Here is a 14,112-nt window from a genome sequence, read left to right on the forward strand (position 1 = left end):
AAAGCATTATAGGTGTGGTCAAAGGACCAATTGAACAGGGGGGTATAAATACAATAAGTATCTGCATATCAATAAAAGAGTCCCAAAATATATAAACTTTATCAGAATTGGAAAAAGAAATGGACAACTTCATAGAAATAATAGGAGACTGTAATACATCACTTCTCATGGAGGACAGAACAACTGGAAAGAAACCCAATAAAGACTCAAAAATCTGACAGTACATTAACCACTTTGGCCTTATAGCCATATAGAGTGCCTCCACCCTAAACCGCACAATGAACATTCTTTTCCTGCATAAGTGAATCATTCTGCAAACTAGACCATATGTTAGGCCACAAAGCAGTCCTCAATAAATGTAAAACCATTAAAATACTTCAAAGCTTCTCAGATATTATGGTGGCTATCAAATTAGAAATCAACAGTAGACCAAAAACACTATTGCATATATTTCTGTGGGTGTGAGACCATTATTTTTTTAAGAATAATAATGTCATAGAATTTTTAAAGAAAAATAATGTCATAGAATTTTTAACGAAAAACAATGTCAAAATACATAGAATGTGAATCCCTTAAATTAGTAATTCTTCTAATTTAAGGAAATGATTTTAAAAATAATTTTATCAGGGGCTCGTACAACTCTTATCATAATCCATCCATCCATCCATCCATTGTGTCAAGCACATTTGTACATATGTTGCTATCATAATTCTCAAAACATTTGCTTTCTACTTGAGCCCTTGGTATCAGCTCCTCGTTTTCCCCCCTTCCTCCCCTACCCTCCCTCACAAACCCTTGATAATTTATAAATTATTTTTTTAATGTCTTACACTGTACAGTGCTTCCATTTACTGACTTCTCTGTTGTCCTTTCCCCCCAGGGAGGGGGTTATATGTAGATCATTGTGATCAGTTCCCCCTTTCTTCCCCACCTTCCCCTAACCCCCTTAATATCGCCACTCACACCACTGGTCATGAAGGTATCATCCTCCCTGGATTCCCTGTGTTTCCAGTTCCTATCTGTACCAGTGTACATCCTCTGCTCTAGCCAGATTTGTAAGGTAGAATTGGGATCATGATAGTGGGGGACGGGAGGAAGCATTAAAGAACTAGAGGAAAGTTGTATGTTTCATCAGTCCTATACTGCACCCCGACTGGCTCATCAAGGACATAATTTTTCATGTGTGCAAGAACTTAATTATAAAAACATTCAGCCCTATGGTGTTTATTATTGTAATGAATAATAAAGAAATTAGATGTTTGACTATTGGCATATAAAAGAACAATTTTTATCACAGTTTTGACATATAATACACATACATATTAGAGGGAGTTGTATAATCATCACCAAAATCAATTTTAGAACATTTTCTTCTTTCTTTACTCATTATTATTAGTTCCCTGTTTTCCCTTAGTACCCCTGCCATATATAACCCTAAGAAACTATTAATTTAGTTCCTGTCTCTGTATATTTATACTTAGCCAGATTTCATATAATAAAAATAATATAAAATAATGCAAAAACAAAAAATGAACAACCCTTAAAAAAAACCAACACAGAAAATCCACAATCCAAAAGAAAGCAGAAAATAATAAAAACTAGAACAAATTTAAAATGGGTCAAAAGGGAAAACAAACAATGTTAAATTTTAACTTAGCTATATCTGCATTAATCTGTTTTCCAGTGCATTCTGTGTGATGGCAAAACTATTTACATTCCTGGTCAGTGGTCAGAGGGAAATTACGAGAGGCTTAATCAGATGAGAACTCTGCAAATGGATTTTGAGCTTTCACTGTCATCCATAGCCTGCTGCAAACTGGGTGCTCAGAATTTAAGCTCTAATATAATTCCCTCCTCTGGTCTTGGATTTTATCATTTACAATCTTGGGGTCACACAGGCTGGCGTGCTTCCATGCGGACGTAGCTGACACCTCCCTTACCTTGCTGCTTGTTGTAAGACAATCCTCTAAGACTCCAGAAGCTCTTCTTTCTGATAGTTGGACACCATCCTGGTGATTTCTTCACCACACTTTACTGTAGCATATATTATGCTTTAAAAATTACATCATTTTATAAACAACCACCATCTCCTTTATCCCCCATCCCCCCAAAAAATAACACACAGGGAGAAAAAGACTAAGCGTCTACTTTTAATAGCAAAATATTGAAAATATTTTCTTATGTTTGGTGAGATGATCAGCATTATTTTTAAGTGTTTTCTGATTTTGAAAAATGAATCAAATTCCTTCTGATTATAAAATGTTGAGAGTTAAAAACTATTCAGAGGCATAAAGAAACCCAAACATTATCATAAACTATTTAAAATACTGGGGAAAATATGTGAGATCAGATTGACAGTAGCATCGTGAAAGGTTGAATGGGAGCTTGGGAGCAGTATGTGTAAAGTAGTAGTGATGGAATAATTTGGGAAAAGTAGCAAGCACTGGCAGCAAAACTTGAAGTGATGAAAATAACATCGCTGCATTGTGTGTGTCAAAATTGTTGAAAGGTGTGTCTTTGGCTGTCTACCTCTATTCAAGTGAAAAAAATGAAACAAGAAGTACTTAATGTCATTAGGATAAAGTCTCATTAGAAGCTGGCTCTTGCCTTCCCTCCCTTGGCCTTTTGCAGTTGAGCTTGACCTCGGGCAGGGCAGTATTGGTTAGGTTGGTTTCTGGGACCTAGCAGTAGGAGTTCAAATGTGTGCACATCCTTGGCTGAGTAATGAGAACCAAGGCAAGGCGAGCTCAAGCAGCCTGATGTATTTGAAGAAGTGCTGATGAAGTGTACGGCGGACAGGGTCTTCAAGAAGTGAATGGACGGATGAGGTTAAAGTCAGAGCAGATCCTTCAGGACTTGTAGACCATCTTAAGGACTTTGGATTCTTTAGCCACTGAGAGACTTTAAATAAGAAAAGTGCCACCCCAGGTCAGGGGGAAGGACAACAGAAACCAGAGGGGAAGGGAGATGGTGGTCGGAGTAAGATTTGAAAATCATTAACAGTCTATCAGGGGGCCATGAGGGCTGGGGGCAGGGAGAGGGGGGAAAAGGAGGAGCTGATCCCAAGGGCTCAGTGGAAAGTAAATGTCTAGAAAAAAATGATGGAATATATGTGTAAGAATATGTCGGATACAATTGATGTTTGGCTTGTAACAAGAGTTGTAAGAGCCCCCAGAAAATGGAATAAAAAACCCAAAACTGTCTAGCATTTTCTCTACAGATTCTCATGGTATTAGATATTATTATTTTTATTAATGTTATATAAAATGTGCTTGACTAACTGCTTTGAAAAGGACCATATTAAAAAGCCATGGATAGAATAGGTGGAAAATGTAGACTAGAATTCAAAATCATAAAAGAGACTTGGCTTACTGGCGTAAGTCTGAGGAGTAGACTCCTTCCTCCCCCTTCAATTCTGGAACTGAACTCACCTTTGTGTTAGAATACCCAACCACTTAAGATCAAAATGTCAGAATTGACCCAAAGGGCAAAGTTCAGGGGATTAAGAAAGGTATAGACAACAGGAAACACAAGCAGAGGGGGTAGGGGAACAGATTAGTGATGGTCCATCGAGGGCACTGCAATGGATGAGGTGAAACAAAATGTGCAAAAAATGTTGAGTGTAAACTGATGATGTGCTCCGTAAACATTTCACCAAACTCACAATAAAACATCTTATTAAATCTTTGGATATAAAATACATTTAGGAAACCCTGGGTTAACCCAATGTGAATAGATTTATGTTCTGTTGGACTCTCAGCTATTACTGTGCTTATGTGCAGTTTTGAATTCCCCAAAAGAGGAATCAAGCATGATATAATTTTACTTTCTCTCTCCCTAAATGTATTTATTATGGTACCCTCATCTAAAATATTGAAAAATTTTATGATGGTAAATAAAGTACATATATAACTGGTTTTTTTCTTGTGCCATTTTAGTCATTGTTAAGTATGTGATTCACTGACCTAAGTATACATTCAGTGTATTGTACAATCATCACCACTGTGTTTCCACGACCATCACAGAACCCTTTGTTCTGGAGAGTCTCTTACAGAATACAGTTTGGGAAGTAAGACAGGTGAGGGGAGTAGGACTGTGAAACCTGTGAGCTTTGTTACAGTAAGCCAGGTGAAAGCATTGCGAACTTAGAGCAGGGGTTGGAGGAGGGAGAGGGGTAAAAGCAGGAGGATTAAATTGCATCTCTCACGAGTACATTCTCTCAAAGCAGTGATTTTTAATATTTTTAAATACGTGATCGTGACTTGAGAGTTGTTGGTATCAGCATGAGTAGACAGAGAGAAAGCAGTGAGAAGTGTGGTTGAGAACATCTCTGAGGAAGCTGGCCTTCAACAGGAAGTATGTCTCTTGTATGTTAGAAAGCCCAACATTGGATGGCACAGCCCAGGCTAACTGCTCCTGGTATGAGACTCTTTCATGGCCTGCCTTGAACTAATGTACTCGATGATGAATGGATACATTTCGAAAGATGTTTGAGGGGACATGGCAACCACCTGGTTGCAGGTGAGCGGAAGATAGTTGACAGGTTTCCAGATTAGGCAACTCAACAGATAGATACCATAATGAAATGGAGATAGTGCTGGTTTGGGGGAAGGGTACTCCTTGTTGACATGTTCATGGGTTAGAGATGTGGGTGGGACATTGCTGTGAAGAGGAGAGGACCAGAGTTGGTGCTGCAGAAACACTGGGACCTGCCCCACTTTCACTTTACCTGCTGTGCTTCAGCGGCTGCAGTGGAGGATTTCCTATCTTGTTCTGACAACATGACATACTAAATTCCAAAGTGACCGCTGTCCTCCACTTGCCCGCTGCATTGTCACACATTCTTCCATGGCTTCCCCGAAGCACACACGTTCCACACACACAAATCTTCTGGTGGGTTTACTTAAACTTCCGAGTTTTAGAAATACTGAAGCATTCGCTCTTCTCCTGTAAAGAGAGCCTGCAATTGCCTTCACAAGGGTGGGAGCGGCATTTGATTGGCACTGTTGCTGCACCAAGTGAAACCGTGGTGTTGATGATGCGGTAGCACGTTTCCCTCTCAGCTGTTTTAACTCCACTAACAATGTCTCTCCGTTTTCTTTATAGCTCCCAAGGGAATTCTTCATTTGTCTCCTGATGTTTATCAAGAGATGGAAGCCAGCCGCCACAAAGTGATCTCTGGTACTACTCTAGGCTATTTGTCACCCAAAGATATGAACCAACCCTCAAGCTCTTTCTTCAGCCTGCCTCCCACATCGAATAGTTCCACTGCAATTGCAAGGGAACTCCTTATGAATGGAACGTCTCCGACAGCTGAAGCCATAGGTCTAAAAGGAAGTTCTCCTACTCCCCCTTGTTCTCCAGTACAACCTTCAAAACAGCTGGAATATTTAGCAAGGATTCAAGGCTTTCAGGTATGAATCAAAAGCAAAAACGCAGAACAACCCATTAGCCCAAATCCTTCATCCCGGTCTATCAGAAGGCCCCTTCTGGGCTTCTCCTGGGGCTGCACGCCACTTGCATTGTAAATTATTAAGAACACAGACACCAGGAAAGAGGGAGCCATGAGCAGGCCTCTATTTTTTTTTCAAACTTTCCAGTAATTCTTTCCTGTGTAGCTCTGGCTCTTCATTCTGCCCTCCATTCTTTCTCCCAGTCTCTCTCTCACTCACAAACATCCTTTTCATTCTCTGTTTCGTGCTGGTGGATTTCTCTTGGGTATATCACTGTCTTCCACAAACAAAGACTTTGTCTTCAGATATTTGGTATGAGTGTTCAACACTCAGTTCTCCCTCATTTTACATTGAGTTTTTTGAACTGACTCTACGTCCACAGCAGTCTTAAATATGGCATTCCATTGTTGGTAAAGTGCAGTGTTAAGGTACACCACCAAACCTGCTACCGAAGGAGTTAGCTAAACATGGCATTAGACGAATAACGGCATGCTTTGTAGGTGTTCAAGGCATGAAAACATGCTTTGTTTTCCTGGCTCATGTTTTGGACCGTCTAGGGTACACCTGCCTCAGATGGCACCAATGATTTTGTCACATTGCACCATTTAAGACTGCCCATTAACTTGTGTATCAATTTGGGGTTGGGAATCTTTTTTTATATACACATACTTATTCTTTGTTCCCTTTTCAGAAAAAGAAAAACCATCCTTTATGGATAGAGCAGAACTTTTCAAAGAATTGTTAATTCTAGGAAGGGGAAAATGCCCGTGTCCAGATTTCTTAGTTGCCTTGAAAATCATGTCCTGAACTGTAATTGCGCTGCCCTGCTGAAGGGACAGCAGCGTGCTCGTGTGTGGCGTGTACCGCTCCCTCAGATTTCACTGTCTTCATCCTCCCCATCTTAGTCTTACTCCTTCAGACCAAAAACTGTAATTTCCTTTAGAGATGCTCTAGCCTTGTATTGTGTAGAATGATCATGTATTTATATAAATGTCACACATTTAGATTATAAAATGGGAAGGAGGATCATGTGATCTGGGGGTATTTTGCATGTTTTTCTGTTCCCTTTATAGAAACCTTATAATTCTTTCCACTCTATTGCCAGGTAGTGATTAGTGTTCTTAATTGGACTATTAATATAAAATTAAAGACACTGTTAACAATTGTTGGCTCTGTCATCTGACATTTTAAACACTAGATTTAAAGTTATAATTTTAGAATTTGTTTTTGTTGTTTACCTAAAGAATTACAATAAATCACTGTTTACAAAAGAGACTTTGATTCATATGGTTGAAGAACTGGGAAAAATGCTAAATACTTTTTAGTTCCATCTATAGTCTACATGAGGTGAAGTAGAAATAAACTATGCTGAAAAGACAGTCACTGCTTATTTATACGTCTAGTCATTTAGACATGTCTGAAAGTAGCACCGCATTTTTAAAGAAACAAAGCACAAATTGCATTCAAACTCTGAATTAATTCTTGCTTGGAGATGTTATTATGGTAGATGTAATTTTGCTGCCAGATGAACTACTTATTTTGTTTTACTTGCTAGTTCTTGGCAGTGACAACCATTATAATTTAAAGTATCTTGACTTCAGCCAGAATGTAGTCTGCTTCCCTCAATACCGGGCTGATTGCTAAGACAATTTTTAGCTTATGCTGAGGTAATATTCTCTTATTTATGGACAAATGAAACATTTCCATGTTTGTATACTGTGATTTTCCACTGTAATGAATATAAATAATGGTTTGAAAACATGATTGCGCTGCTGTGGTCAAATGAGCGTAGTGTTGAGGGAACTACCGTGTCGCCTACGGCTCGCAGCCTGCAGCCGGCTAGTGACATTCCCCTGTGGGAAGTGGCTAGTGTTCTGTCAGGCACAGGCTCAGTGTCGTCACAGTAGAAGGGTCTTTGTGGCTAAGATTTTTAAAGTCTATTTCGTTATAGGTAACTTTCACAGGTGCATTTACTTGAGAGAAGGACGTGTAGATTGTTTCCATTTCTTAAATGTTTCAATGGGACTATAGTTTAGACATTATAGGACCAGCGTGCTATGGATTACATGCTGTTATTTTTATTTCTGGAATTGCAACCAATAAATTCTTCTTCTGTGTTTCTAGGTTAGTGCTTTTCTTGTTTTGTTATTGTATTCCCTGAGCAGAGAGTATTGCTTATTGACTGTTTTGTAAACCCTCTGTTGGACTTCATGCCCATTGAAATCTGATTAAAGCCGACCAGCACCATTGTATGTGACAGCTCTGTTGTATTTCAAAGTAAAAATATATGATTGCATTGAAAACTATGTTGTTTTAACTTAAGTTTTTTTATTATCCAATATTTTCATTGAAATTTATACGTTGCAAAAAGCCTATTTTCCCCACTAGATTGTAGGTATGGAGCTCACCCCCTCTTGTTTAAAATTTACCCCCCAAATTAAATTTATTATTAATAAAGCTGACATCCCAGAGCAGGAGATGGCTGATCCCTGGCCTAGTCTCAGTAACTCTTTCATCCCTGCTTGGACCCCACTAAAGTGCCTATCATATTTTAGAAGCATGCCTTTTGGATCTCTGTGATAAATGGGTATTTGTTTCTCTGATGTTTAATTGATTGTATTTTAATGATCTTTTATGAAAACTTGAATATGCTTATCAGCTGTGTTACTGTTATTTAGGAGAAAAGGATGTTGGTAGTTCTGTGAACCTCAGACTTTGACACAGCCCGGTATATTTTGGTAACTTCTGTACATTACAGGAACCCTCGTTGCACATTGGAGTTGCTCCATAGTGCCTCAGGGCTCTTTGTCACTTTGACACTCTAGTTTTGATAGCAGTTTCAAAAGCGTTCATCTCTGAGGAAAATTAATATTATGGAAAAGTCATTCTTCAACTGCTATGCTTTTCGGCAAGAAGTAGAGACTTTGTTTTGTAACATTGTGATTTACATTATTCTAAGTTATCTCTTTAGTATGCCTTTCCATACAACAGATAATTTTATATCATTAATTATAAGCAGCTCCTTTGTTTAAATGAGCCACTAGAAAATGATTAGATTGGAAATGAAAGTGAATTATTTTAGTAAAGTATTCCTTCTAGATAGGTTTTTAATTGGCCTATTCTGTACCCTTAACGTCCATTGTAAAACCTTCAAAGTAGACTGTACTAGGTGAAGTTTCTTCCTCCTCACGTAGAGATGTGAAGAAGCCCTCAGGTAAGCCATAATCTGGTTTATTTTACAAAACCAAGGAGCATTGTATAGAGGGGTTTTCCTTAATGTGCGCCTAAGTCCTGCTGCCATTTGCAGAAAAATGCAAATGTCAGTAAAAGCCTTTGAAATGTCTAATTGAATTGAAAGCATTCTTTTCAAATACAATTCAGCTTAATATATTTCAATTGATATGGCTCCTTTTGTGAGGCTTAATAAGATTATAACAGACTTCTTTTATAATTACAGGTTTCTATTAAGTATTTCTTTTTAAGTCTGTGACCTTAGTATAGATTACATTGAGATTTCAGTTAGTACAAACTGACTTCACTGAGAATCAGTCTATTCTTTGTCAAATCTTGCTTATGTTGCCAAACCTCCTATCTTTAATCCAAATATTTATCATTAAAATGGCTGTTTGGAGCCATTTATTTTCATAATTATATAGCTTTTTCAGAAGGCCAATATAAGTAAAAATTTATAGATTTCTGATAAGAGAATATGGAGAAAGAAATCAGTAGTATATATACATAATGCATTTAGAAACATTCAGGTAATTTTGGTTGTTGTTTTGTTTCTTATTTGTCCTTGAAACATAGATTACGGTGTCACTCTGGACCCAGATTTTCAATCTGTGCTACCTATAGATATATTTGTAGATTTACTATAAAATGATAATAAAAGGTGCTGGAAAATTAGAGTAAAGTGAGTATCACACATCTGTGGATTTGGTCATGGGGTCAGCATATTCTGCTCTTATGTCCAATTATGGGTTTCCCTGACTTTTGGAGGGACAGGGTACCTACCGAAGTTTTCATAAGCCGAGATGGCATAAAATGAAGAAGCAGTTGCCATAAATTTATATGGGGAAACTTTTGTGGGTCTTTCCAAACCCCAAATACAAGCTACCCTCTCCTGCCATATGATACATACATTCGAGAGTCATGCTACTGTATTGTGTTCACAGAGGGTTCAGAGCTATGGTGGCTTCATGCAGAGTGTTTTTGCCTGAGAAGGGGCTAGGCGACACCACTGTCACTGCTTGGGATGGGTGCTGCCTCTTTAAGATGCTGAATGCTGCATTATCTTTTCACCTGTTTGTTTTTTTTAATTTAAGAAAGAGGTTTATTTACAAGAGCAATTGGATATTGAGAAAACGTCCCAGCCCAGTCCAGATCAAGTTCATAAGTCCAATTGATTAGCCCATATGGCCAATACCAGTCCATAAAGTCCTATTCAGACTCACGAAATACATCCAGTGATGCAGGTGGATCACAGGCCAGTAGGTTGGAAGTCTTGTGGATCCAGTGGCATTGTAAGCATTCTCAGTGCTGGCAGGGGTCTCTACGTGGCTACTCCGAATCCAGCGGTCTGGTTGCATCAGGGCAGGTCCCAGGGCGTAGCGCCGTGTGTCTTATCAGTAGGGCATCTCTCAGGGAGGGAGCAAAGAGAGGGAAGTGTCTTCCACCTCCAAAGAGGAAATATAGGAATTCCCAGAATTCTCAGGAGAAGGCCTTGCCCACACAGAGGTCTCATTGGTTATATCGTGATTGACAGGCCAGAATCTACCCCTTCACTCATAATCCTCTCAAATGGACACCAGATTATGTAACTACCACAGGAGCCTTGGTGGTGAGGTGGGTTATTCATTGGGCTGCCAATCACAAAGTCAGTGTTTCCCTTCTTGGGTGAAAGATAAGGCTGTCTACTCCCATGAAGATCTGCAGTCTTGCCCAGGTCCTCCTGCTTCTCCTGCCTCGGGGCCAGAGCCCCTGACTTGTCCAGCTGTGCTTAAGTCTGGTGGGTGCTCCAAGAAACAGGCTCAGGTCAGGGGCCGCAAAAAGGTGGAGCAGAAGAAGAAAGATAATTGAAGACAAAATTTTTGCTCTCCTGAATGGCCAAGATCTTCTCAGCAGCCAGGTCTGCGCACAGCGCGGGTTGAGGGGGCAGGAGCGTCTCTCCTTTTCACCTATTTTCATAAGAGCAGAACATCCTTTTAGGATTTCATTCGGTTAGCTTCTGTAAAAGTGCAGCATCAGAAAGCAAACTTTTCACAAGCAAGGGCTCCTTGTACTACTAAAAAAGCCCCTAATGAAAGAGCCATGCAGCTGAGTGGGGATGGTGCTTGGAGTATACTCACGAATATATGGATATAGATATGGTTGACAGAAGATATTTGTACATAGATACTTACTGCCTTTGCTGCAAATAGATCCATGAATGTGATAGCGTCTGCAGGGAGCAAAGATATGAAAACTTTACACCTTGAGGGAAATGAGTTACTGTGGGCGAGGGCTCAGGACCAGCGTCTCTGGGAACTGCAGGGTCAGTTGGTGTGCCATAGTCCATAAAGTTAATGCTCTACAGCTTACTTTGGTGACTACTGACTGGGGTCCTCACAGTTTATGAGTGGCTATCTAAGGAACCCGCTATTGGTCTCTCCCTGTCTGGAGGAAAGAAGCAAGTTAGAAATCGAAGATGCATGGACACATTTAGCCCAGTGCACTAATGGATGACACACAACATCAGTCTCCATGACCCTGAGACTAGATGAGCTAGATGGTGCCTACCTACCACTACCAATCTGCTCTGACAGGAATCACATTAGAAAGCTGTAGACACAGTGGAAGGAAAAGGGAGAACAAAGCCCATCTGATAGAGACTGGTTTTGTGATCACCCTTCAGGTGTGGAGATGAACTCACCCCCATGGGTTCACATAGGCTGAGTTTTCAGCCAATAGTAGACGACAGTTCCATGAGGAACAGTAACACTGGAGAGAGAAGCTCTTAGAATAGTCAGCCACTTGAAATCTAAAGACAGCATTTACCCAAGAACAAAGTTAGCAAAGGAGGAGGAGTGGGAACGGAGGAAGGGGATATACAATGTCACATGGCGGGGGTGGCCATCAGTGTGAACAAGAATTGTGTGGATTACTGAATGGAACAATAATTTCACCCAAATCACAATAAAAAGCGCCTTGTTTGTTTTTTTAGAGCTCCCTCTCAATTTGGCCTCTACTACTTCCCAAAGACCTTGACAGAGTGGGCTGGTATTTGGTCTTTTCTAAAGACTCCACCTTATTACAGCGACCCTGAAGCTGGGCTTGCTTCTGATGGGGCACCAGGTTCATGCAAACTGATCTTTCGACTCCTATCTTTAGACCTTGATATGCTCAGCCAACTGCACAGGAGCATGGAAACTAGTCACATTAGTTCATCGAAAGGTAGTGGGCTTGCAGATCCCTCATTTTGTTAGAATTCCCAACTGTAGAGGAAAAAATGTTGACTGTCTGAAGAACATTAAAACATTACATTAAAAACATACTGTCGCGAGTCAAGGTAACACAGGTAAGAATCAAGGAGGCCTGGAAGAAAGTCCATTACTATTGCAAAAAGTATTCCGAATTCATCCCACCCTGAATCACTGCAGTGCACACACACACATTTTCGTGTGAAAACCTCACTACCATCAAGTCAATTCCAACTCAGCAACCCTATGGGCAGGGTAGAACTACCCTGCTGGTTTCTGAGACTACTGGCAGGACCCGCTCTGTACAGAAGCAGAAAGCCTGTTTTTCGCCCGTGGAGCCTCTGGTTGGTCCTAACTACTGGCCTTTCGGTTAGCAGCCCAACCAATTGGTAATCACTGTGCCCCCTGGGCTCTCACCCAGGGTTCACCACAGGGCCTTGAAAGACAAGGACAGTTTTCTTGAGCCTTCATGCGTCAGGGTATACATAGTAAGACACATTTTTCAAAACAAAACAAAACATGCAAGTCCTCAGTTTCTACCATTCATTGCATGCTTTATGTGGTTCAAATGCACCTCGATGGTACTGGAAAATGATTGGTGGCATGTGTCCTTCCTAAGTAGAACTATCTGTAGCTGCTTTTGCCTGCTCGTGCCAGACATGAAAATGCTAACATTCAGAATTATTTGAACGTTCACACTTTGAAGAAGAATAAGACTTTTTTTGTCCAAAGATGAATTGTGCTTCCTTTTGCTAGAAAGTTTTGGCAGTGATGCGAGTTTTGCCTAAAGACATACAATTCATCGTAGTACCTGTCAAGCGTCTTCTCCACCAGAAAGTAAAGTATAGAGGGGCAGCCAAAGAGAGGAAGGGCCTCAAGGAGCTGGAATGACAGAGTGGCTGCAGCCATGGGCTCCAGCACAGGAACAGTTGTGAGGCTGGGGCAGGAACCAGCCGTGTCTCATTCTTTTGACGATAGGGCCAGGAATGACTCGGTGGCACCTAACAAAAGCAACAACAGCCCAGGGCCCTCTGGTTGAGCTGGCAGTTCAAGACAGGTCTATCCGAAGCGATGTTTTTCCACAAATGAACATGGCTAAACGTTCATGTGCACAGTTGTACAGTGTGTGAAATACTGCTCTAGAAGGGTCTACACCATGGGCAGGGGAAGTAGGGGCACACGCTAGCCTAACTAAGTCACGCTTCACCCAGGGTCTGACATTTATTGACTGGGTCAGTATGTGTCTGTAATTGAAGTAGCATTACATAGCTTCATGAAGCAAGCAAATGTGCCTTGAACATGTTTGCTTAAAATGTTTATTTCAGTCTAGCTGTTACATAATAGTTGAACCTTGATCCTTGTGAAAAGGACTAGGTGGTGGTGGTCCATGGTCTTCTGAATATTGGTTAAGTTTGTAAACCTGCCTTTAGTAAAAAGTATATTTTATATCATTTTCTCTCATCCTGGCCTCATCTCTATACACAATGGCGTGTCAGCTGTTTAAAAATTCTGACTCTTGAGCTAGAACCTTGTATTTTATTCTTAGATAAAATTTTATTATGTAAGTACGCATTTGGAATTTACAAATAAAACATACATATAAGTACCATGTTTGTCATTTCCGCATATGAGATTATTAAACTCTGGCATCTTAGCAAGATCACATCAAAAAGATTTAACTGTCAGCGGAAATGGATATTGGAAGAACTTCTAAAATCCTTTATCTGTAAATTGCATTTTCCCCCCTCCTTTTAAAAGCATCAGAACATTTCAGAATCTAGTCCTAACATGGAACATTGTCAAGAACATAGTTCACAGCTTGAGAAGCACCGCCGAAGGGAAAGTAGGTAGTACATCAAGAGCCTCTGGGGTCCAGTGGTTAAGTACTGCTAACCAGGAGACTGGCAGGTGAAGCCAACCAGCTGCTCGGCATGAGAAAGATGTGAGCCTGCTGCCATAAAGAGTTACATCCCTGGAAAGTCTCTAGGGCACATAACACGAATATGAGGAGGAAACAATTTGGTAGCAATGGGTCTGTGGGTTGGGAGTTAACACACTCTGAATTGTTAACCAGTTTTCAGTGTGTATGTGAAGAACTGGATAGATAGGAAGTTCATCTGGCTGTACAGTGTCATGGAACCGTGGCATTGCTTGAAGAACCTAGACTATTTGCTTACTCTTGTCAAATAGTTGTCAGGTGC

At 40.3% G+C, this 14,112-nt stretch overlaps 1 protein-coding gene across 10 annotated transcripts in view; it reads left to right on the forward strand.

The window, feature by feature from the left end:
- Positions 1–14,112, forward strand: part of STAU2 (staufen double-stranded RNA binding protein 2) — a 345,263-nt gene that overhangs the window by 183,371 nt on the left and 147,780 nt on the right. For all 10 annotated transcript variants that reach the window (XM_075549568.1, XM_075549571.1, XM_075549567.1 and 7 more), the window contains one exon: positions 5,107–5,414. In XM_075549568.1, coding sequence (XP_075405683.1) covers positions 5,107–5,414 — 308 coding nt within the window. The remainder of the gene's footprint in view (positions 1–5,106; positions 5,415–14,112) is intronic.

The sequence above is a fragment of the Tenrec ecaudatus genome, chromosome 5, assembly GCF_050624435.1.
Source record: "Tenrec ecaudatus isolate mTenEca1 chromosome 5, mTenEca1.hap1, whole genome shotgun sequence".
Taxonomy (NCBI): Eukaryota; Metazoa; Chordata; class Mammalia; order Afrosoricida; family Tenrecidae; genus Tenrec; species Tenrec ecaudatus.